Source organism: Aspergillus eucalypticola (genome assembly GCF_003184535.1).
Source record: "Aspergillus eucalypticola CBS 122712 chromosome Unknown BO83scaffold_2, whole genome shotgun sequence".
NCBI lineage: Eukaryota > Fungi > Ascomycota > Eurotiomycetes > Eurotiales > Aspergillaceae > Aspergillus > Aspergillus eucalypticola.
Window position 1 is genome coordinate 56,979 of NW_020290276.1, and position 24,392 is coordinate 81,370.

A 24,392-nucleotide genomic window follows, 5' to 3' on the forward strand; every position below is an offset into this window, starting at 1 on the left:
TATCCTTCGGTCGAGCCTGGAACGACGGCGGGAATGACAAGTCACAAGTGGCTAGGCAATAGCGGCTGTGGCTCAGTTCTTGCTTTGGGAGTGTGGCTCAGCAGCAGTAGGGAGTGTGAGAGACCAAGAATAGCGATCCGGCCAGGTCAGCGAGTGTATGCGGAGTACACGCTCCCATTAGATCCGCGATACTGCACAAATCCCGATATGTCCCAAAAGGACCCCTGTTGCTTTTGGACTAAGCTCATGATTCAATAGGCAAACCCTGATGACCGTAAGCCTCAGCTAAATACGAACTCTCAGTATAGTAAGAGCTAGTCTATCAATGAGCAGCCAAGCAGGGGAACTGTCAAACCCACCCACAGACATCATCCATTAGCGTCGCACCGGGTATAAACTTTGTTTCTTAGTGGCTTGATGAGAACCTATCCCCTTTGTCATTCAAGCTTCCTTTCTGGTCCTAGCGAGGGGCTCCGTGAAATATCGACAATGAGAGGGGTCAATGTGTTATCACTATCCATGTCACGAAAGATACTTTCACGCATGAGTGTACCTCTCATACACAGTGGTGTGGGCTCAGTAGTTAGTGGAGTTATGACCCGTTGACTAAGTACGATATTGGCAGGTAACGTTATGAGACTTGGTTGCAAGTCCCAACACACAGCATAGGCTAAGACATGGTATTTTCCTAGCTTGCCTCGAGTCAAGAATGTGTCATTGCGGTGGTTGATCAGGCGCATTACGTTGTCGACAACATCCGACCGCAATTCCAGACTGAAGGTACTACCATACATTTCATGGGGTGGTCGATTCAATGTATGGGCGATTGGTTTCTTGTAGACCACTGGAGGCCAGTTATTGTGAAGAGCCTTAGTACCTCACTTGAAGAAGAAAATGCTACAGACGAGCCTTTCAGAAAAAGCCGTCTCTTGTCAGCGACTTCATGAACTGTCCACGATGGCTCGGAAGTTATAAGCAATGGTAACGGTCGTCACTCAGCCCATCATCTGGATGAAGTATTCACGGCCAATGGTCTCAGGACAGTACCTTATCAGCCCAAAAGTACTAGGGAGGAGCAAAAACAACGTGTCCGACCGATTGACTTGTCCAGCTGGTGGTTCTTTTTTTTTTTTTCTTCGCATGGAAGCAACGGGGTTCATGCCCAGAGGTTCGAAGCATTGGCTGACGCGTGACGAGTCAGAAACTGCGCCGCCTCACCGGTGGGGAAAGCCATGACGAGGAAGAGTCAATGGAACCCCGAAAATCTCATTATGAAATGGCAGTTAAGCGATAGTAAGCAATACTCAGAAGTTCTCCCTGCTGGAACATCATTCGAGTCAGTCAATGACCATTGGGAATGGGGGAGGCAAAAGCGAGAAGAACCAGACCAGTCATGAGACGAGAGACAAGCACCTGGTGGGGGAGGTAAATAGCAGATTGGCAGGTATGTATGTATGTATGTATGTATGTAGACCGTGCCATACGCATCCGCTGAAAGACGTGGTACACACCTGAAAAGTCCACCCACCAGTCATGCTGGGGTTTGAGGTGATGGCGGCGATAAGGACGATCGAGGTATGACTCGGTGGGGGGTGGGGAGGGAAAGAAAGGACCTGGTGACGCTGTGAGGAAGACGTTGAGTGAGTGGCACAACTACTGGAACCGGCTAGAATGGAACCATATTGTGTGAGTGAGTAAGTAAGTGAGAGAGTGAGTGGTTTTTTCCCCCCTTCTACTTGGTTACTTACCAGTAACCACCGGTCGGTACCAGTAAAAACCAGGTACCTTACTAGTAGTACGTTTAGTTACCATCAAGATAGTTGTACCTAATCAACTGGTACATAATACTTAACTCTGAAGAGTTGTTGCAAGGTAACATACTATACGAGGTACATACTCGGTACCTTCCTAAGCCCAGCGATTGAGAGGTACTGGGTACAATCGGTGGATAGAAGAAGCACTCACTAACCAACCCCCACATTCCACGGTGACTGGTACAGGAGACTACTCTGCTACGTACATCTCAGAGGACCAGAAGGTACCAGTGACGGACCACTATAGGCCACAACCCAGGCCGGAGCGTTCCTGGGCAAAGGGCCCGAGTGGCTGTTGGCATCTGGCAAGGCTAGCGGGTTTCTGATAGGTTCGGCTGGCGCCCCCCACCCGGGGGGCTGAAGGCCGGATTTCAAACCTGCAGGATCCAGCCAGTGTCGACCGCCCACCCACTGGTCCAGGTGGATGATGTGCGTACAATCAGTGATCGTCGGCCAAAGCGCCTTTCGGCTGCTCTTCATGCCTCTTCCAGTCGATCCCAGAATGGACGGAAAATGGTGGAAGTTGAAAAGTACAGACGGGGCGTTGAATACGTGATCCGCTCCAGTTGTAACCTCCCCCCCAAGGTGGATAGGTACGCATCTCTTCTGCCTCGTTATTAATTCCCTAGGCCTCAACAATACAGTACCTGCCTGCTGCTAATCAACATAGCTGCCAGTCCCCAATGCAGTCTTTTTGCTGCACCATTCCGGTGGTGGTAATCGTACAACCAACCCTTATCTTATTATCATTGTTTTTTTTTTTTTTTTTTTTTTTTTTTTTTTTTTTTTTGTCTTTCTTTCTTTCATTCTCTCAAAAAAAAAATAAATCACAAAAAATACTCCTCTTGACTGGATTATGCTCCTCTAGCTGTGTAGTGGTCATACGTAGGTAGCCCACATTGAGGTAGTACGAAGCACTCGGTCGACACGGGACTTGAATGGATGCAGTCTACGGGCCAACATGATAGACCCTTGGTGGTACCTACACAAACCAGCTAAGTGGAGATCTTGGAAGAACAAGGAATCTCTTACCTCTCATGAATTCGCTCGTATCCTTAGTCCTGTCACTTCGGATCCCAAACTACTTCCCCGCGGTATGGAGGCCATGTTTGATCGGCTACTTTCCCGTGGCAATCACTTATCTAGTGCGTGGCCAACTGGTATATCGCCATTCTTACTTCATGCTCGAGTTTGGCCGGGTTTGGAATCAAGATGTGGCCTGTCTGGCAGTCTGCAGTCGGAAACCATAGGAGATCAGGGCTCGTCTGCAATCCAGCCCGGGTTTGCACAGACCAGAATCTAGCAAACGGTGAATGCCAGTGAATTGTTGATCTGGGCATAAAACAGCCCTTCAGAACAGCGGATGCTGGCTCGGACCATGGGACCATAGAAAATCCCCACGGTGGGCACTCCCGCGCGGGCAGTACCTGACCCAACGGACAGTCATCTCTGGAAGCCCCAAACTACGTTGCTTCTGCGTAGGGGTTTGCATACGATAATCGTAAGTATAGTAGCGGTGTTGGCTCGGACTGTGGCTGGCTCTGTCTGCCCTCTTTTCCTCTTCCACTTTTAACTCTTCTTCAATTTACCTTCCTTTGATTCTCTGGAAATGTCCGTAAATTGATGGGGAACTATTGTCATGCGTGTTGCCCTTTTCGGGCAAAGTTCACCAGATCTCGGTTGAGGTGGAACCATTAATTTCGACGGTCTGAACGTTCCTGATGGATGGCTAAAGGGCCTTTGAGTTAGTGTAGATATGCGATTATCAGCCTCCGATTCCAACAATGAACGCACTGGCCGAAGCTGGCCTAGACGGTGGCGTTGAAACCAAAAGGCGGGCGATCGGTGATAGTTATGGAACCTGTGGCGTAAGAAATGCACCTGAGCCGTGCCCCATACATGCCCATTGGTGCTAGTAAGGCTGGCATGGTGTAGATCCAAGAAGATTCGAGCAATAGAAAGAAGGTAGCATCGTTAATGTTTCGTGTAGTATTCGTAGTTGGTGGTGGTGGTGGTGATGATGATGATGTTGATGATGATGTTGTGAATGACGGCGGTGGTGGGTTTGTTTTACCCGTTACCGACCTACCAGATCGCTGTGTTGGTGACTGTTCCGCTTCATTTCTTTTTGTTGCATAATTGTGTCTGGTAATTAGTATGCGTACATGTTTCATTGCCGAAGCGAAACCTCCAGTCGCTCCACATGGAGGTTCAGCGATGCCGATCATTCAGGGTCTTTGCGGTGCAATGACCGTGGGACAGACCACCCCCCGAAGGAATCAATCGTACGACGACGCTGCTGGAGGAGGAATGGGGAAAAGATGAAATGACCTGGTATCTGCCGGTGTTTTACTTTCGATAGCCTACTTGCAGCCATCCCGAGCCAGCAGCTGGCCAGAGTAACTTTGCGGTGGGTTCTTCTGCCCGGGGAAGATCCCGAGATTCTGGACGAGCTGGTAATTACAATGATGTTGATCCAATTCCATGATCCGCGTTAAGGTTTAGTTAATCCCCCATGGCCCGCCTGGCCCCAGTGATGTTTCGCTGTGCGCTGACATTCGAACATTCCATCGGCGGTTCTCCTCCATCTGCGTCTCATGCATTCATTCCTTTTTCTTTTTCTGGTTTGGGAGGAAAGACAAAAGTGACGCTGTGGATATTCTCCCTCCCAGGAACAGTTTCGGGACTCAAAAGAAATTATGATCGGATTGGCGGGTTGCATTTGGTGGTATTCAACGCACGTACAGTAGGTTGGTTGGTGGGTAGACCGGAGTAGTAGCAGGAGGAATAGTAGTAGGGACTAAGTTCTACTCACTACTTACTCCTCTTCTTTCTCTTTCCCTTTCTGAACCATGGTAGGACAGGTTGTATGTATTCATTTGGTATCATTATCTTATTTCCCTTCTAAACTCGTCTCCCAATACTTCTGGAAGAAGATCATGGAAGGGCTCCTTTGGACTATAGACTAATTCCAATTAGATGGGTTGGAAGGGATCTCGTAGAATGAAAGAAGATTCGTCCATACGCTCACTTGATCTGGAAAGAAGGGGCCAATGAATTCCAATTTGTTCAATACTACTAGGCAGAGAGGGGAATCTTGACAACCACTTGCTTGAAACTAGTAGGAAACGATATTGGGTGTATTGGCGATAGCTTTGGGATACCTACTTAGCTGGTACCCTCTTACTTGCTTTCCCAAGCAATAATCCTCAATGATAAGAAGGTTGAACAGGGAATCTGATTAAAAAATCCGAGGCGATCAATAAGGTGGATTTTCCTTCGAGGTAGATCGACGTTAGTGGATTAAAAGAAGAAAAAATGAATTAAATATAGACCTAGAAGTAGAAAGGGAAAGGGCAAAAAATAAAAATAACACGTAGTAAATTCCAGGAAAATAAAAATAAGAAAGAAGGGTAAAAGAAGAAAAAAAATAAAAAATTAAATCGACGAAAAGAAAATGACTGGAGGTGAGGGATGAAAACTGGAAATCAAAAATCCAAAATGAAATAGAATAAAATAAAATAAAAAAGAAGACTTAGCTGGGAAAAGGTTCCTCACACACCCTCCGAGCCTGCTTCTTCGCCCGAAACAGTAAATCGACGATAGACTCACCAGAATGGGATTTAACATTTAACCTCCCACGGACTCCCCAGAATCTCCCCTGTGAACAACCCCGCCAGGAAAAGCTTCAGCCTTGGAAATCATCATCCCCATTACCATCCCCAGTGCAATATTAGACAAAATTTACGCTTTCCATCTAATAATCCTAAGACATCCTTCCTTCCTACTTGCGTCCTCCACCCAATTGTATCCAGATCCCCTTGCTGGACCAGCCTGCCTTTCCTATAACTACATCCCTCCGCTGCAACTGAGACATCCTTTCTCTTTCTTTCATTGATTCAGACTGTTCCGCCTTGGGAAAGACAGGGAAGACCAAGCAAACCGCGTCGCAGGGCGGCTTATCGATTGTCTCCTCTCCATTTATCGCCATCGCCTTGATCTCGAACCGCACACGCCCTCTTCCTCCTCCACGCCCCCCTTCTCGAGCTATTCCTACAACGAACCACAAAGCAACCGCGTCTTGTCTTTTAATCCAGAGACAGTCGCGCCTCCTAGGAAACGCTTTCTACGAGGCTCCAGTCCAACCAGAACTCTCCATCTTGGACAATTGCCCCCCCTCTTCGTCTCTTCGCCCAACGGGGATTCGCCGCGGTTACTCCAGGAACTCTATAGTCTACATTCCTGGCCTTGCGTACTAGACCACCATAGGAACGCGACGCGCCTCTCTCTTTTTTCACTTGACTCGGTCCTTTGCTCGCCCTCTCCTTTGGGGAACTACTAGGTAATGGCTTCTGGCTGTAAGTGCGATCGACCCTTTCCTGCCTTCCCTGATATATGGCCGGGAGATTTGTTTATTTCACCTCGTCCGTCCCTCCTCCATTCCCCAACCTCGACTTCAACTTCACACTCCCATCCTTTCCTCTCTCTCTCTTTTTTACTTGCTTCCCCTCTGCAGAGGCGACTTTCCCTTCATTCTTTCCCTGCTTTGTCTGCTACATCCTCCGTCTGTCGTTCGCATTCTTACCTTCACTGTCCCTCAGTGCCTCTCTCTTGTCATCACTGGTCCCTCGCTGCACCTGCATTGCTCCACTGTCTCTCACTTGTATACCGCCGCCGTTGCGCCTTGCCACATTCCCTCATATACTAATAATACACTGCACCCTCCTTGTGTCATACATTATCTTGTACACCCGCATACCGCACCTTCAAAACTCTCTTTAATCTCATCCCCCTTCACAAGAACCGAAGTCGTTGCACCTGCACAGCTCCCCTACATAGTACCAATACTACCCACAGACACTAAATTATACCCTGCACAGGTGGAAGAGTCGAAGTTCCTTCCGCACCCTCTCGAAAGGATCATCTCGTTGAAGACACCGAAGATATGAGATCCCAGGGTAACATGTCTGACCGACTGACCATCGAAGTCGACTGTACCTCCCTGGGTTCCAACGAGTGCCCATCCATGGCTTCCAGCTTCTCGCCCATGGAATCACCTACGCCCACTCCAACAAGTGTGTACAGCCAAGGCTCTCTGGCTTCACCCACCTGGCACGAAGGGGCCTCGTACCCGGGACAAGGCTATGAAAGGCACACCGGAACCACGCCCATGCGCAGCGCCTTTCGACTGGCCAGCATGACGTCAAACGATAGTATGGGAATGTCCTATGGACAAATGGAGGCACAAGAACGGATGCCAATGACCGACTTTCTCTCAGGATATGATGAGAACGTTGAACATTTCTGGATCCCCCAAGAGGCGCAGAAAGCCTACGAGCATGGCGTCCCTGGACTCCCATACCCTCAGGCAATGCCTCAGTATCCCACTATGGGCCGGAACAGCTACCGACAGCACGCGGCACCCTACCTGCCCGAATCCGCTACAAACCCCTGTCTGTCGCGGTCGATCTTCCATCAGCCTGAAAGGGTCCCCAACTCAATGTCCATGGGCAATGTGATACCTTGGATGGCCCCGCCGGCGGACTCAATTGCCCCGCAAACTATTGCTCCGTCGCAGGTCGCCCCAGTCACCCCCCCGCCGTCATACTCGGAATTTTCGAACTCGATCAATACCTTCAAGACACACAGCCCGACCACTCCAGTGCGTTCTTGCTCCCTGGGGACTACTTCTGGGACGGATACTCCCATGAGCCGCCTCTCGGGTGGCATGGATTACCTGGATGACTTCAACCAATCACCAGTTTATCGCGATGGTCTCGCTCGAGTCCAGCGCCAGCCCTCCCGGAAAGTTGCTCGGAAGCAGTCGTCTAAGCAGAGCCTGAGCCTGGAGAACCTTCCGTCTATTATCAAGCAAGTCCAGTTTAAGTGCAAGGAGCCTGGTTGCAAGGGTCGCTTCAAGAGGCAAGAGCATCTGAAACGACACATGAAGAGCCACTCGAAGGAGAAGCCGCATGTATGCTGGGTTCCTGGCTGCGAACGGGCTTTCTCGCGCAGTGACAACCTGAACGCGCATTACACGAAGACCCACAGTAAGCGCGGCGGCCGCAATCGCTATGTCGCGACATTGGACGAGAACAGCCCAGACTACAACCCTGAATATCGCGGCCAATTGACCCCTGACGGGCGACCAGTCTACAACTCCAAGTCCCAAGATCTCATGGCCGATGCTCGTGAAACGAGCGAGGAGGCGTGGTTGGAGTGAACGGATATAGAGTTTAATACGGGAAGGACCGAAACATGATACCCTTGGGCACCTGAGTTGCCCGTTCCCTTTTGGGTCATTAGATGGGCACAGACACAGGGCCCGACAGACCCCGGTCGGCGCTTCACGGCGTTCTTTGTAAAACATTTTCTGGCTATATACACCGGACGATTTCCTTTGTTAATTCGAATGTTGCATACCTTTCCTTTGTGTTTTCCTTGACGATCTTATATTTTTTCCCCCACCCATCTGGGCCCCAATATCTCTTATGCTTTGGAGAGGCACTTTCCATTTGGCTTCTTTCTCTTTCTCTTTTCTTTTTTACTTTTCTTTTTCTTCTAAAAACAAAACCTACCATTGGATAATAATGCGTTGAGATGGATAGGCTAAAACGGCATGGAAGGGAATGGTTTGTACACGATGGGAGTGACCTGACTGCGTTCTTTTCAATCTGATTGGTCTTATCCACTACTGAACACTATACGAGATACCTAACCAGTAATATGAATCCAAACAATTACATGACTTGAACCATTCTGGAATAAACTGGGAAGCCTGGAAAAGAAGAAACAAGGAAGTCCGCTGACTAGTCTTCTGTTGGGTCTGCTGGGGTTCCGCTCTCTGGGGGGGTATGGTCTTTTCCAGAGCGACCTATTTTTGTCGGGTATCTGATGGGTCAGGTTTACGGAGGGGAGACAGATGGTGCTACGAGGCCTAGCGTGGCTTTGGAGATCCAACAGTGCGATGGAGCTGGAACGTATCACACTTCCTTCCCGGGAGTGCCGTCTCTCAATCCCATGGATGGGGTTTGGGGGGCCGCGGCCAAGGAAAGGGAAGGAAACGATTACTCATCTACCATTACGAATGAACTAATTCAGCTAACAACTTACTTTTACTGTAATTAGAAGTTAGTGTTTCCCTCGCGCGGACTGACAGGACGAGTAGTAGCGGGAAAGAGGAGGGGGGGGGAGGGGGCGGAAGAGACTCTAGAGAGCGCTTCTGGTTGGTAGTAGTAGTAGTTAGTAGGGGACGAAGCGGATGGATGTATCTCAAGTCAGGCAGACGGGCTATGATTAGGGACTAAAGTAGGTACATACATGCATTAGCTTTTCGTCTCTTCTTTTCCCCCGTCGATCTTCTCCCCCCACCCAGTCCCACATTCCAGGAGCCTGGCATTATCCCTATTGGCGGCAATCCTACCGCTCGGTCAACTGGCCCCATGGTGCGTATCTAGTAAGTACAGTACTACTAGTAAGTTAGTAGTATCTATCCATGGATGATCACGGCTGACGCTTCCTCGCGGTCTCCATCGATCTAGTATCTATCGACTGACACCCTATATGGATCTTTCCCCTCATGCCCACATGAATCTGAAGCAGCAGCTCAGCTGCTCAACTGAGTGAATCATCGACTAAGTTTCGATTAACCACGTACTTCTACTTAGGACGCATGTCCTGGCCATAGTACCTGTATTACTGGGGATGGATTGCTCTCCACTAGGAATTCCGGCAACCGGGATGCCACCTGAGCCTAAGGATTTAGGAACAATAATTCCCCACATGCCAGGTCCCGTGAATGGTTACGAGGAAGAAGCCCGTGAGTCTGTTGGAAGTACTCTAGCTTGGCTTGTGCCTCTTCGCCATTCCGCCCTTCCCTTCCCGTGGAATGACTCGATATTCAACATCTATTCTTAACTAGTCCACCACTAAGATATGGAGTAGATACTTCGTTGGTTACCCAGGATGTTGAAGCCTTCTCGGATAACTCAATGAGGCTCACCGCTCATCGACGGCTTTCCCCGTTATGTCTCGAGATCTCCCCTTCTCCTACTGTCTTACATGCAGAGGAAATGAGTGCTCATTCCCCGTCACACGATAGCATCATTACTTTGCCGATCTTGCAAGTATGTCCACATTGAAAATTCTGTTTCGCTGTTACCAAAGCTAGGACCAGATCAGGCCACCGTCTTATCAGGCTAGATGACCTCCAAGCACTCATCGTCGAAGTGTCAGCTGTTGGCGACGATTAACATTGCAGTGGCATTCGATCAAATCATCTTCCTTTCATGCAGGACACTTCTGTCTCCAAAGGTAGGTAGGTTGCATTGTCATGGTGGATCTGCTCCAGCTTCCCCACCTCGACTAATTTTACATTTGGTGTTCAGCCGGCCTGGACAGACTGGGTCTCACAGTCTTTGACTCCGAGGTAGTACAAGCTAAGGCGGGAACCTGTAGCACAGAACGCGAGACGAGGTTGGCTTGCTCAGCTATTCTCTGCGTTACTCATATACTTCACACGCACACTAAACTACGTGTATGGTTCCCACAAGCGTGCATCTGGACGTCTGGCCGACCCATTTGCTATGAGAAGCTGTCGGCTTCGTTTCTACGCGCGAGTTGGAAGAGGAATAGGTTTTACTGTTGGTGATTTGCAGCATGAACGTAGACCGCCTCACGCGTTCTCGGACTACCGGCATGGCCAGTTGAGCACTTGTACTACATTCCTGCTAGCCGATGTATTCTGGTACAGGATCCAACAAATCAACAGAAGTAGCGTCGTTGGCCAACCTACGGTGACCAAGCCTAGGAGTTCTGTCTTTGCAGCCTTCCATTTTCCGACTGCCGATTGTCTCGTTGGTTGAGCACGATCGCCAGCAGCGGTAAGCTTTACCTCCGCACTGACCTTCTAGAGTACATCTGGAATGTGAACACGTCTCGACTCTGTGGACCTCGAAGAATCGTCGCAGAATGAGACTCTACGGTATACCACTTCACAGTCTAGATCGCTGTCCCGAAGTACCAAAAAAAGCACGCATCTATAGCCTTATCTCGGCATGAATGCTCTACGGCAGCGTTACCTTGTACCTTCTCCTTTCCATTCCATGCATTTATCTTGCAGTACGCCTCATTTTTCTCTCGAAAATCCGCAGATCAAACAAACATCCCCCACGAATGCCATTTCACGAGAAACTTCAGCCTCGAAACGCCATGTCTCCTACCCAACGTGCTGAGTCCAGGCACCCGCAGAACAGCACAAACGGCAAGACCATCCGAAGTAGCAGTGCATGCTAACTACTACCATCAAATACCACCCTAACCTCTCTCAACTCAACAGAGTGGACTCGAGCCGCGAGTGACCACCCAGCCTTAGTTTACAAGTTGGAACAGCACAGCGGACAGCAGTTCCGATGCCACTAATGCAATGCAGGCAGACACTTACGAACTACAGATCTTGCCTCCAATCTGTAAACCCAGGTAAGCATAATACTTCCGACAATCACCACGTATTGTGTGATCAGGTCCATAGGTGCTACAAGTACAACACCTACAGGCCGATCGTCTGAGTCTCTCACCGGCTTCTGAATCAACAATAGTTAGTTAATTCTCTCAAGCCTGCATGCCCGTTTTTTCAGCAGCCCAGCACAACACGTCTAAATTTACACAATGGCATTCATAGTATGTGCGACCCCGGTACGCAGCCACACATCGCTGGGATCCCGGGATCGTCCCATTCCCTACTTCTTCCAGAATGACCCAAATAAACTTTTGACACCCACTGAAACGGTTACACTATTGTCTGTATGTGATATCACATGTAGATTGCTCCTATTGATCAGTGCCTGCATGAATCTATCTTCTTAGCATGGCAATAGGGAAATTGTTTCCGCGGAAAATCTTCCATGTTCGAAACCTCATGGGCTGGATTCTGGTTGCACACGCCGGGCACAGACCTTTTGGTCTGGAGCACACAGTATACTCTGCCACAATAGTTCAACTTGCGTGGAGCAATCTCTCAGCTGAGGGGATAGTAAATCCAAAACAACCCCGTTATTCATCATTGTTAAGAAGGTGACTCGAGCGATCGCTTGACTCTGGTCCTTCAATCTACTGTTCTGGCCTGGCACACTACGCGGCGAGGCAGGCACACAGGCACAACTATGACTGCACAAATAACCTTACTAACCAATTCATGGTCCAGCTTCTCCTGCTTACATAACATCACCACATAAATACTTCTCCCCAGCAAAAAATCTTCACCGTTTCTCTTTCCTCCTCATGCAGATGCTGTTCCTCAACAAATCGAGGTGGCTGGCAACCCAAAATGCCTTGGAAGATGATGTTCTTGAACAGGCTTGGGACCTGATGATCTGCGGATATAGTATACGCCGACCTTGATATGCGAGGAGGAATTCTTGGAAGCGCATGGCTAATAGCTTGGTTATGGGCAAGCTTTTGACAAAACTTGGAAATTTTACCCGGTTATCTTTTTTGCTTCGATTCGCATTGTCTCTTCTACTATGATGACTTTCCTTCTTTTGGCATGATGCAGATGATCTGCGCTGAGTGCAACAAAAAATTATCAAGCTCAACAGTCTGAGTTAGAGACATGCTTCTATTGTTTGCTTAGTTATGTCTAGTAACTATTGAAGGAATGAACTTATATAACTAAATAATCTCTGTCTTAATCAAGTCTATACCCCAACCTTCTTTTTCCCATTTGCTCAAACCCGACATGCAAAAGAATTAAATCATGATACAACCCCCCTCCCATCCTTCCCCAATATCCCGTACAGTAGAATAAGAAAATAAGATCTACACCTCCCCAAAATCCAACCCCAAAAACACCGTCTCCTCCACCAAAGGCGTCTCATAATACGGCCCAACCTCCACAAACCCCAAACTGCGATACAGGCGAATCGGCCCTTCCATACTCCGCAACGTATCGAGTCTCATCCCCCGATACCCTAATTCCCTCGCCCTCGTCACAATCGCACTCACTAACGCCCGCCCCAGTCCCATCTTCCGCGCTTCAGGTGCAACATACAGCCGCTTGACCTCGCAGAGTTGCTGCCGCTCATCGTCTTTGACTGGGAGCGGACGGAGAGCCACGCAGCCCAGCGGAGAGGAAGAGGGGTCTGCGCTGCTGCTGTATGCGAGGAGAAGGTCACCACCTTCCTGGGGACTGTATTTCCCGGGGAGAGAGGATAGCTCGGCCTGGAAGTTTTGGAAGGTTAGGTCGATGTTCAGCCAGGTGGCGTAGGCTGTGAAGAGGGCGCGGGCGGCGAGGAGGTGGTGGGGGGTTGTGGCGGGGATTATTTGGTAAGTTTGGGGCATTTTGATTCCTTTTTTTTTTGGGTGTAGATGTAGATATTTGTAGAATTCTTTTGAAAGATGGGCGGCAGGATTTTGCGGGGTGGGTTGGAGTATAGTGATTCTTCACGATCCTCCTATCCCTGCGAGCTTGCTGGAGTGGATAATTGGGGTGTATAAGTATGTATGTAGGCTTGAGTGTATATGTACTCGTCGGACATGCTCAGTTTTTCTTATGGAAGAACGCTGATATAGTTGCTTCAGTCTCTTGACTCAGTCATTTTCTGGATGTCAATCCCAATTGGGAAAAGGGCGCGATGTTGACTTAATCGGGTATGGTGTTGATACCTCAGGCTACAAGTTTGTTTTATCTTGTCGGTATGAGCGGTTATCTCTCTTCCTCTTGTCTTTCATCGTTCTTTGCCTCAACATTCAGTGTTTGGATCGAGGACTGCTTATTAAGAGGTGATTGATATTATGCACTGGCAATCCTACGAGATTGCATTCGTGATAGAGATACGCATTTTGCGTTATCTTGTCAACTGTCAAGTCATCAGTGCTCGTTAGACTAACTACGGAGTAGATAGCATGAGCCAAGACATCCTTCGCCTTCAACAATGACATTTTTAATCAAGTGCTAGAATGACCGACTGGGATGCTATCGCTTAGTACTTGTCGCTGAAAGAATGCGAAATTGCTGGTGGCACGAACCTCGAGCCACAAGCATCACTGCCTATACTATCCCTCTCCCTATACACCCGGCTTGTGTCGGATAATAGGCTGCTGCAGGAACAGGTCGGACATTCTTGCCTGTTCCTCATTCATCCATCCTTTTCTTCATGAATTGGCTTGCCTCTAATCCTTGTCGTCAACATCAGCCAACACCAGCACCGGCTATGCCATTCGCCCATTGCTGACGGGTTGCCCGGTTCCTGAAATTAATCCATCCTCCGGTCCTGCAGATCACTCCTCCCAGAGCGAATCAAAATTTACCTCAAGTCAAAAGCAAGAACAACTTCTGATACGCAGCTTGAAAGCTGATTGCCTCGCTCTTGGTTAAATTGGCTGGTCTGCTCGCTCTACCCACTCTTCGGCCTAACCTCCGATGGCGCCCCGACGGCTCATCCTCCAGACCGACTGCAGACCACCGCTACACCGGTCAATTGGCCAATTCGGCAGCTCATCGTCAGTGGAGGTGCGGGTCCTCACGGCGTCCTCCGCTATCCTAAGGCTGCTTTTCTAATCGATTGCGGCAAATCAGCTCGTCCTTATCAGGGCATGTGCTATCTTCAACTTTCGGTGGCTGATTTCCCCGCTACCCACATGCGGTGGCCTGGTCGCTAGTCGGACAACCGACGCGGAGTATGGGCAAGTAACTGGCGTTACACGCTACCAAGGTATAAATTGGGTCAATTGCACCCGGCTTTCCCGATAGTCATTCAGCCATTGAGTTCTCCTTCACGAAGTTAACGATCGGTTATTACGCATAATGTCTTTCCTTCCTTCTGTGGGCATGCTCGCCCTGGGCGCAATGCAGCTCAGCTCTGGTGCGCTGGCTACCATTGACACTTGCCCTTCTGACAGCCCTCTGAGCTGCCAGACCGACAACAAAGCTTCCTGCTGCTTCAACTCTCCTGGAGGCTCCCTTCTCCAGACTCAATTCTGGGACTACGACCCTTCCGATGGCCCGAGCGACTCTTGGACCATCCACGGACTTTGGTAGGACTGACACCTCGGATTTCTGTATCATCGCTAATGGACTTGCTAGGCCCGATAACTGCGATGGCACCTACCAGGAGTACTGCGATGACTCTCGCGAGTACAGCAACATCACTTCCATCCTCGAAGCGCAGAATCGCACGGAGCTCCTGTCCTACATGAAGGAATACTGGCCCGACTACGAGGGTGCTGATGAGGATGAGAGTTTCTGGGAGCACGAATGGAACAAGCACGGTATGTCTGATCAACTTGATTGTCGGAACTGGCATATTGACTTTCTAGGAACCTGCATCAACACCATCGAGCCCAGCTGCTACACCGACTACTACGCTCAGGAGGAAGTTGGTGACTTTTTCCAGCAGGTCGTTGACCTCTTTAAGACCTTGGATTCCTACACCGTATGCAAACAGCTTCCTGTGTTTTATATAGATACTGACAGCAGCAGGCGCTTTCCGACGCCGGAATTACTCCCTCCGAAGAAACCACCTACAAGCTGAGCGACATTGAGGATGCTCTCGCCGCGATCCACGATGGCTACCCCCCGTATGTTGGGTGCGAGGACGGTGCTCTGTCCGAGCTCTACTACTACTTCAACGTCAAGGGTAGCGCCATTGGCGGCACCTACGTTGCTTCTGAGAGACGTAAGTTATATACAATTGGAATATAAGACATAAACTGATTTATTGTACCAGTCGAGGACTCCAACTGCAAGGACTCTGGCATCAAGTACCCGCCCAAGTACAGCTCCAGCAAGAAGATCTAGATTGAGTTGCTCGCTCGATCTAGCTTCTTCACTTGGACAAATGAAGTATGCTGTAAGGTGTGAATTATGAAAAGTTGTGAATTGTGAGATTATCGCACATAGTAGGTAGCCTGCGAGGGAATGATTCTTTAGCAGAACATCCGCCGCAATCATTCATTGCATGTATACTTGGAAGTTATCAACTTCAATGTTTTCAAAGGAATTGCACAATTCCCTGTACAACTAGTAAATTGCTGGGATGATTTAGCTATATAAAGCCTCTCCAGTCCCCTATTGATCTTCCTACTTCTTCTCTACCACAATACAGAAAACAGAATCTGTTTTGATCAACCCAGCAATCTAGTTTTGTTTATCTCATCATACCATGAGCAAACACTTATATCCTTAATAATTCCCAATTCTCAAATCTTCATATTCATATAGAAGACCACTCAAGATGCTTCGATCAATCTCTGTAATATACAGCACAGCCATTATCACTGCCCATGGACATCGCATTCCAAGCATGTAGTGGCAATGACATTACGTACTATAAAGCCAACATAGCAATTGCTCTCCGTCCCGGCGGCACATACGTAATATCCCTAATCCACTCGCCACTCCGAAGTACGTTTCGACAGTAGACCATCTTCACCAAGAGGCTACAAGAGCAATTAATCCATAAAGACTGACTTCAGGCACATACGAACAGTCCCCCAGCTTCCGATCCTATCTTCGGTCCAAAGCATCATCAACAAGGACCCGCTGAAACATTCATCCTTTCAAAGCAAGCTCTGCTCCTACTAGCTAAGATCAATATACTGATCGATTGCGCGATACGGTAAACATGTCCCTAAACTGAAATCGAAGTGTGATTTCAGACAGTGAAGAAAGGAGCAACTACTTCCACAGAGATACATCCGGCCAAAAGTCCAAGTGTCCGGATTGCTGCCGCTTTTTCCACTACTACCTAGCTCCTTTATCCTATCTACGCAGCGAAAACTGAATGCAATCTTACAGTGCCACGTCTTCTGCCACAACCATCATCCTGGCCGCATAGCCTGCCTTCAACTTTTACACTCGAAGGAGAGCATACCTGCACGGAGTAACGCAAAGGACAAGAGCAAAGTGGGATGCGATGAGTTTTGTCTTTTGAGGCTTTACCGATATTGACCAAATAGTATACACTCGTCGAACTTAAAGGAATAGGTAGCTCCAATGGGAAAGAAATCGGAAATGGTTCAGGACGCTCGCGCTTCGGTGTTATGTCGCCAGTGTTCCGAGGAGAGAAAGACGTGTCTCCCAGTAGGTGTCGCTCGACACTTTTGCTATACTGGATACGATGCTGACGTTGGGTAGACTAGCGCGGGAATGCTCGGCAACGCTCACGATTTCGCTACTATTCTCGAGTGGCAAGTGACTATATGTAACCTGAGACTGAACGGGATGACACAAAGCTACAAGAAAATATCTCCCCTATATCAAGATACGTAACAGCCTCCTGCGTTACGCACTCGGACGCACACACAAGACTGATGGGTTGGTCAGAGGGATATGGCCCAGCTTGCGCTGGAATATACCATTTGAGAAAGATCTCTAAGATGGATTGCCCAAGGCCCAATTCGGCATTATTATTATTCTTATAATTCCAACTAGCTGCAAACCTATCACTGGCTGAAGTGTGGGGTAGCTGTTGCGGAAATCAAGACCCACTGGTTGGAGCAATACGAACCAGCTCATACATAAGGCATCATTGACAGCCGAACAGCGCCATATAAGGCTTTGGGATTTGTGACCCCAGCTCACAGGGGGATATAGGACGGATGTTCAGAATAATGATGAGAAACTAGAGACTCTTACTCAAGACAGCATGTTTTGCGATAACTGCCGTCTGCTCTTTGCTGGATCATCTACTATCCTGATGTTTAGACTATTGGGTTCTTCGCTGGATTTTGAATCAACCCTTTTTTTCGCCAGTTCAATTATGTGGCCCTGTGTGACAAATATACTTGGTACAATGGGATGCCTACTGGTTGATTTCTATTTTTATCTTACTTTTACTTTTTTTTTGGATATGTCCAAGGAGAATCTTCAAGGACTGTTGATCCTAGCTCGCAGGAAAGCATCGGACCGATGTCCATCACCTCTAGGAAACCGCAGGCCCTTGAACATCTGATAATATATAGATTCTTTTTCTTCTTAGGGTAAAAAGCCATCACCGTTCCTCACTATCAACAGTCTACCCACCTGAAAACTGCAATCTTATGGCTGAGGCGGTAGATGACCGGTCGCAAAAGCATAGCTGGTTGAAGCAACACAGACCAGTTTGTGGGGAAGTACACAATGATGACAAAAGCGTTGTGTAAGTTCTTTCTCTCCAATATATTGCCTCGTGCTGACTATGGATGTATAGAACAGCCTTGGTCTGGTTCGCCGCGAGACCCTCACCAGCTTTCTTTAGGGTTAAGTGTTGGGTCCGGCTTCAAAGAACGCTTGTCGTGGCGGGATACGCAGCGGACAAAAAAAAGGAATCTGCGGCTGGGTATGATATCCTTGTTACTAACATTCACTAGGCAAGGGAAATACTCCCTAAGCCTGTGCTGGTCGTACTTTCTGCCCGATTCAGCGACACCTGCTATGACGGAACAATAACCGTCACGGACATATTGAGTCTTTGACGATCACAAGACAGAGATCATGGCCCTCTGGGATCTCTGAACAAGCACATACCACCAAGTGCATGTCATATAAATACGTCTTGCCATATATGTTGCTTCGCCTCGAAGAAGAAAAACCGCTTGAGACTGGCAAAGGTCGTCAGATTCACATATCATAAATATCAAGTCCTTATTGACAAAATCTCCCCTGCCCCAGCACGAGAAAAAGCATAGAAATCTGAATCCTAAATCGGGCTGGTTTTACCATGGAATTGAATACAGATTGTTTAGGGCCTCGTGTTGCATGATGCTGAGTCAAACATTACTTTATATCGACAAGGAGAAGGCGAATCACGCACAATGGCATATGGAACGCCTGCGAAAGCTGATACTCGGGTCATCATGGCTCGGCTTTATCAATATTGAGGCAACCCTGCTTTCTTTGGCGGCGGTAGAGTCCCTTGGAGCCGTTAGACGGTGCTTTCGCCCCACACTGGAGGGCAAGGCGGCTGTAGAAGGCTTTTACAGCCGAACCAGGGAGAATCATCAGACGAAAGTATCACTGGGATCCAGCTCTCGGAGCAGGTATATCTGTCAGCTACCGGTCTATGTTCAAGAGTACGAATATTCTGAATTTCGACAAGGGGAAGGATGAAAACTATCATGAAGCCTTTATCCTGCCTAAACATCTTCTAAAGACCTGGCTCGAGATAAGTATTGCCTGGCAGTCTGGCAAAATTACCCTAGCTGAAAAGAAGGAGTGAGAGATAAATACGCGTGACCTGCAGCTGGAGCTGCTGATCATGCTCGCCAGCCCACTGATATTCGAAAATTGCGAGGTCCATCTCCGGCACAGTTTGTCCAAGACTAGGCTGAAAGGTCAGCTACAGAAAATAACCATCCATAATATCCCCATCGCGCGGACATTCTGTGATGAGTGCTACCTTTCCTTTGGTGACAGCAGTCCTATTATCTGTATTCTCGACAAGTTGAAGGCATGCTGGCAATCCATATATTGGTTTCTCTCTGCTATCCCCTGCCCCTTCTCTCCTTATAAAATTTTAAATATTTAGGGAGCTCACAGAGATCCTGGAGTGGACTATTAACCCGGCCACAGTACACTTGAATCATGAGTACTTTGGGGAAGCTCAGGAAGTGTTAGGGGTCGCCCCTTGGTTCCAAGAGTACGTCGCCTGTTTGGACAAGAAATTCTGGACAAGTTCCACCGTCCGTTTAACATTGGGAAGGAAGATCTCCGCTCCTATCTGCCATGGACACTTGCCAACCTGCGCGACCACCTGCACCTAGAGTATGGTGCCCAGCGCGATATGGCAACTAGGCATTATCTTTAATATGCTCTGGTGGGAAAGTTCATTGCCAGGTATGTCCGCATACAGAGACCACGCGACTTCCATACGGTCAAGCGTCGCTATAATGAGCAGAGTAGCGCTGCAGGTACAAACACGGGATCAAATCCTCTTCTTTCTTTTCACCCCCATGGATCTGAGAAAGTTCGAAGGAATAAGTTTTATCAGCGACGAGCTTGGTAATAGTTATCGAAGATTGATGGGACGAGCCGTGATTGGTCTCTGCGGGCAGAATCAAACTACGAAGATGATGATTCTGGAAAAAAAAGAACTGAATATGTGGCAATTATCTACACAATTTAATCTAACCTCGGACTGACCCATACTAGTCTTCATATGTCCGTGTTTCAGAAAGAAAAAGGCATCTACAGATCAAGAAGAAACAGTTTCTTCTTCTAAGCCTAGAAATCAACTCAATCACTACAAGAATTATCAAAACCCTTTCTGGGACTTTGACTGGGAACCTGTGCACGACAAATTCCAGCATCTCCTTACTTAGAAGATGTCTTCCTCCTTCATGGCTGTACCCACTGCAACCAGCTATACACGTTCCCAGAGCCGTTAAGACAGTTCACATCTGCAGCTAACTGCAGCATTTATCCGAGCATTGAGCGAGTTGAAGTGTTGATATGTGCCAAAGTGACTATGAAAAGTTCTAAATAGAAAGATGTATGGAAGAAAAGGATGCTGGTGTAGTTATCAGCGGTGCTGATGATACGACTATCGAGCTTTGGACTGTTGTAAAAACATGCTAGAGATGCTATAGTCACATCCATGAGAAGAAGATAGGCATGGGGCATAGCAGATCGAGGTGAAAGTCTTACTATTGTTGCAACTCATGCTGAAATGTCTGCGAGACCAGGTCTTATTCTAGAAGGTAAAGGGGCATAGTGTGTACTTACTTCCCTGGAGAAAAAGCACATATTAGTGCCGCGCTAACCGGGGCTGGTAGAAGGACAAGTAGGGGATTCTGCGGAGTGGGATGAATTATTTTCAAAATGCTTGCATGGCGCTGACAAAATCACACTTACTGATAAAGTACATACTCGGAATATGGGGGATTGTTACGATCACACATTCTCCTCGAGTACAGCTGACTACGCAGGAAACTACTTAGTTCCGGAAGATTCAGCAGAGAATCGGTATGAAGAGCTTTGAATGGTATACTCGAAGCTCTACTGGAGGATGGTTTTCTGGGCTGTTTCATTTCTCCCTGATTCCTTGAATTAGGTAGAAAGTTCATTACAAAGTACTATGTAGCTAGCTATACAGCGTGTGCAACCAATGTCATTCTATTGGATCAAGAAGGATTACCATCCTAACAATATCATACATTCCCAAATTCACATGTCATAAGTCATAACATCGCCCTGGCTGGCACTTACGCCAGTCATGCTAGTGCGATGCATAGGCAATATACGCCCATCCAACCAGTGGCATCCCTCCGCGTAAGCGAACCGCGTAGTGCGGAGATGAGTTGAGCCCGGTGGATCGAGCCGGAGGCACGTGTCTGGCACTACCTCCGGCTATGGATGATAGCTAATATACACCGCATCGGTCTTCCGTGCGGATTGCGGCATGTAGCCAGCCCGGCTTGCAGACTGGGAAACGTGCCCATATAAAAAAGTCGTGGCCTGGGACAGTGGATCCAATGCTGAAGATTCTAGCGTTGCTCCGCCCCTGCATGGGAGGAGATTCGGACAGGGAATATGCCAGGGCCGAGAGGCAGTCGAGAAGCCAAAGGAAAAGAGGAAACTGAAACCAAAGCAGTTCAGAGCCCCTTCAGACGAGCATTTCTTCTCTCCTCGTCTATCTTGGCCCCCACACGGTCCAAGAAATCCATGCGACCCAGGAACCCTCCTTCGCTTTGCTGTGCACGTTGAGCTCGTCCTTGATTCCAGCCTGGTCCACGTACGCAGCCCAGTCCAGACGCGATTTCTCGACCGTGTTGATCTTCGGTCCCCGGGCGTTTTCCTGCCCAGCCGTCGCCTCCGTAACGGGCTGTTTCTCCCAGCTCTTCTTGATCGTGCCGGTCGGATTCGGGTCGAAGCGGGAGGGTCGTCGAAGGGGTCTGCGCAGTTTGAGGGCGTCTTTGGCGTTCGCGGCGTGGTCGACATCTGCAGCAGTTACGGTCTCCGCGTCCTTGTCGCCCGCCAGGAATAGCTTAGCCTCCGCTGAATCCTTCGGCACAATCTTCTCTTCCGTAATCATTTCTCCGGCAAACTTGTATGTGCGCTTAATCTTCACCATTTCTTCGGTATAGTTCGTCTGGGGTTCCTGTGCGGAGGGAGTCGCATCGTCACCACCTGCCGCTTTTCCGTCGTTCTGTCCAGCCGCAGGCGTCGCATCTTTGCTCTCATCCTGTGCCGAAGAACCATCTACTCCCGAGTCTGGAGCGTTCATCTTCGCCCATAACGCATCCACATCAACCGTAGCGCCGTCGATCTTCGCGAGCGGTTTGCGCTCTTCTCCACTGTAGCAGTACCGTGTCAGTATAATCCCAAATCTAGTAGACTGTCAGACAAATAGATACCCCATACATTCGCATCTTCATCGCGCGCGTCCGCACGAAACCTCCTGTTCCCCCTTCCTCGTCATCATCAAGATCCACATCCACGTCCTCATCCCCCTTCTTCCTCTTCTTATTCTTTGCCTTCTGAATCATCGCCTCATCCCCAGACGCCAGTTCATCATCGTCGGCTGCTGTTTTAGCATCCTTAGTATCCTTCTTTCGTCGCTTGGGCGCTGTCTCGTCGGCGGCCTCCTCTTCGTCGGAATCGGACATGCCCGAGTCCGCGTCATCTTGGGCTGCGTCGAGCTGGAAGTCCTCGTCTTCAGCGGAGTCATACTGCTCGTCATCCAGATCAAGCTCGGCGGCGGGAGAACCCATGTCTGGTGGCATTCTGATAGATAACTGTGATGTATATGTCTGTTGCTGAAGTGGAAAAGTGAAACGCTGCGAAAGACGCGAGATTCTGCCAGGGCGGTGGAGGATACGATAGTTGATTATGTAATGAATGCAGCCAATCGGAGCCAAGATGCGGCGATGGAGATGCAGTGATAACGCCGAGGTTGCTGCGATAAGGAGAAACTATGGATGCCCTTCTACAACACCTTCCAGCAATTCAACAACAAAACTTACTTACACATTGTGTCAGAATCACTCATGCCTCAAATAAACGGCAGCGCATAAAGCTGTCCCATGAACCCCTCATCTCCATACTAAACCCTCTGTCAACGGGCCGAGCCGCGCGCTCGGCCAAATGACTACTAATCACTCCATCTACCGAGGATGAACAAACCTGGACCTCTATATCAACCCACGGCATCTCGATGTGCCTGTAAATAATATCTAGCTTTTCATAATACGGAAAGCTTGACTTATTCAATTGACTGCCATCATGACTACTCGGTCTCCCAACCCCGTCGCCCTAGTGGTGGGCGCGTCTCGAGGCATTGGCCGCCAGATTGCTATCGACCTCGCGAAGAACGGATACACCGGTATGCCAGACAAGGTTTCTCCATGCCCGTACTCATCATGTATCCTCGCTAACGAGGAACGTTGTATATAGTAATCATAGCCGCCAAATCCACCTCCTCGCCAGATCCGACAGCATCCTTCCCACCAGACCCTAACTCCCCCGCCTCCACCATCAACACCGTCGCCCGCGAAATCACCCTCGCTGGAGGCACCGCCCACCCCATCCAAGTTGATGTGCGCGACCCCAGCCAGATTGATAACCTAGTAAACGAGACCGTACGTATCAGCGGTGGTCGGCTGGATGTTCTGGTCTACAATTCTGGTGCGATATGGTGGTCGTCTGTTGCCAATACGCCTCTTAAGAGGTTCCAGCTGATGCAGCGGGTTAATCCGGAGGGGCTGTATGCGACTATCATGGCGGCGTTGCCGGTATTCGAGAAGAATGGGTGGAAGGGGAGAATTGTGGTGGTCTCGCCGCCGATTTATTCGAGGTTTTTCAGGGGAAAGACGGCTTATGCTATGGGTGAGTCTTTGGGTTAGGAAAAAGAGTTCTGGGTAGTGCTGACAATACATAGGCAAGGTCGGGATGAGTGTGCTTACACGTGGCTTGGCTATGGATTGGGTGAGAGAGGGAAAGTCGGACATGGCTATTACCAGTATTTGGCCTGCTGCGGTACGTTAATACCTTTATTGGGGGTGGTTTCTGGCTAACGTTTGAATTGGTAGGCTGTTGAAAGCGCAGCAACGGAGATGAACCCTGCGAATAATGGCGATTCGCGAAAGGCTGATTTGAGGAAGCCGGTCGGTTCCTATTAGCATACACCTTTCCTTGTGATACATACTAATAAATGACAGACAATCTTCTCCGACGCAATCCTCGGGATCTTGAACACACCAGCACACGTCGTGAACGGACTTCTAGCTCTTGATGAGGACTTCCTACGTGATTACTGCGGGGTGACCGATTTCTCCAAGTACTCCGTCATCCCCGGAAGCAATCCAAGACGCATGATGCCGAAAGAGATGCCCGTGCTAGAAGTCGCGGAGCAAGACGACGAGGGAGTGAGGATGGACAGTAGCAAAGGGAAGGGAGAAGCGAAGCTGTAACGGCCCAGCCCTACATTACATTCAGGGATCTAGTGCATACCCTATCATGACTATATCAATTTACCTATGGCTCCCACAACACATCCACCAACACCAACAATACACCCCCCTTCAACCATCCAAACCCACCCCATCACCTCACCTCACCTCAAGTCCCAGGATACTTCTCCACACCCCCAACAGAAACCTTAC

General features: G+C 48.9%; 6 protein-coding genes across 6 annotated transcripts; 3 read left to right on the forward strand and 3 right to left on the reverse strand.

The window, feature by feature from the left end:
* Window positions 1-3,504: 3,504 nt before the first annotated feature.
* Window positions 3,505-4,170, reverse strand: BO83DRAFT_77501 (uncharacterized protein). The gene has a single exon (XM_025537595.1). The coding sequence runs from the start codon at window positions 4,040-4,042 to the stop codon at window positions 3,623-3,625; it is 420 nt and encodes a 139-aa protein (XP_025392496.1). The 5' UTR covers window positions 4,043-4,170; the 3' UTR covers window positions 3,505-3,622.
* Window positions 4,171-5,936: 1,766 nt separating this feature from the next.
* brlA (C2H2 type transcription factor BrlA) lies at window positions 5,937-8,114 on the forward strand. Its single transcript, XM_025537596.1, has 2 exons — window positions 5,937-6,172; window positions 6,695-8,114. The coding sequence occupies exons 1-2, from the start codon at window positions 6,160-6,162 to the stop codon at window positions 8,035-8,037; spliced, it is 1,356 nt and encodes a 451-aa protein (XP_025392497.1). The 5' UTR covers window positions 5,937-6,159; the 3' UTR covers window positions 8,038-8,114.
* A 4,321-nt stretch (window positions 8,115-12,435) lies between these two features.
* Window positions 12,436-13,399, reverse strand: BO83DRAFT_77528 (GNAT family N-acetyltransferase). Its single transcript, XM_025537597.1, has one exon. It carries the CDS (start codon window positions 13,149-13,151, stop codon window positions 12,630-12,632), a length of 522 nt encoding a protein of 173 aa, XP_025392498.1. The 5' UTR covers window positions 13,152-13,399; the 3' UTR covers window positions 12,436-12,629.
* Window positions 13,400-14,616: 1,217 nt separating this feature from the next.
* BO83DRAFT_303778 (T2 family ribonuclease) lies at window positions 14,617-15,609 on the forward strand (the record flags this gene model as incomplete). The annotated part of the gene is made up of 5 exons (XM_025527202.1): window positions 14,617-14,846; window positions 14,896-15,080; window positions 15,129-15,244; window positions 15,292-15,487; window positions 15,539-15,609. The coding sequence occupies 5 exons, from the start codon at window positions 14,617-14,619 to the stop codon at window positions 15,607-15,609; spliced, it is 798 nt and encodes a 265-aa protein (XP_025392499.1).
* A 5,275-nt stretch (window positions 15,610-20,884) lies between these two features.
* swc5 (putative Swr1p complex component (Swc5)) lies at window positions 20,885-22,533 on the reverse strand. The gene is made up of 3 exons (XM_025530178.1): window positions 22,153-22,533; window positions 21,469-22,085; window positions 20,885-21,421 (listed from the first exon to the last, which is right to left on the reverse strand). The coding sequence occupies exons 1-3, from the start codon at window positions 22,512-22,514 to the stop codon at window positions 21,384-21,386; spliced, it is 1,017 nt and encodes a 338-aa protein (XP_025392500.1). The 5' UTR covers window positions 22,515-22,533; the 3' UTR covers window positions 20,885-21,383.
* Window positions 22,534-22,744: 211 nt separating this feature from the next.
* On the forward strand, window positions 22,745-24,246 carry BO83DRAFT_329101 (short chain dehydrogenase family protein). The gene is made up of 5 exons (XM_025528183.1): window positions 22,745-23,113; window positions 23,185-23,616; window positions 23,669-23,766; window positions 23,820-23,894; window positions 23,949-24,246. The coding sequence occupies exons 1-5, from the start codon at window positions 23,014-23,016 to the stop codon at window positions 24,198-24,200; spliced, it is 957 nt and encodes a 318-aa protein (XP_025392501.1). The 5' UTR covers window positions 22,745-23,013; the 3' UTR covers window positions 24,201-24,246.
* The last annotated feature ends 146 nt before the right edge of the window (window positions 24,247-24,392 follow it).

Coding starts and splice junctions, on each gene's coding strand:
- BO83DRAFT_77501 (XM_025537595.1), bottom strand. CDS start 4,042: ATGATCGGCATCGCTGAACCTCCATGTGGAGCGACTGGAGGTTTCGCT.
- BO83DRAFT_77528 (XM_025537597.1), bottom strand. CDS start 13,151: ATGCCCCAAACTTACCAAATAATCCCCGCCACAACCCCCCACCACCTC.
- swc5 (XM_025530178.1), bottom strand. CDS start 22,514: ATGCCACCAGACATGGGTTCTCCCGCCGCCGAGCTTGATCTGGATGAC. Junction 22,086..22,152: donor CGCGCGATGAAGATGCGAAT/GTATGGGGTATC, acceptor GTACTGCTACAG/TGGAGAAGAGCGCAAACCGC. Junction 21,422..21,468: donor GCACAGCAAAGCGAAGGAGG/GTTCCTGGGTCG, acceptor GGGCCAAGATAG/ACGAGGAGAGAAGAAATGCT.
- BO83DRAFT_329101 (XM_025528183.1), top strand. CDS start 23,014: ATGACTACTCGGTCTCCCAACCCCGTCGCCCTAGTGGTGGGCGCGTCT. Junction 23,114..23,184: donor CGCGAAGAACGGATACACCG/GTATGCCAGACA, acceptor CGTTGTATATAG/TAATCATAGCCGCCAAATCC. Junction 23,895..23,948: donor AGGCTGATTTGAGGAAGCCG/GTCGGTTCCTAT, acceptor AATAAATGACAG/ACAATCTTCTCCGACGCAAT.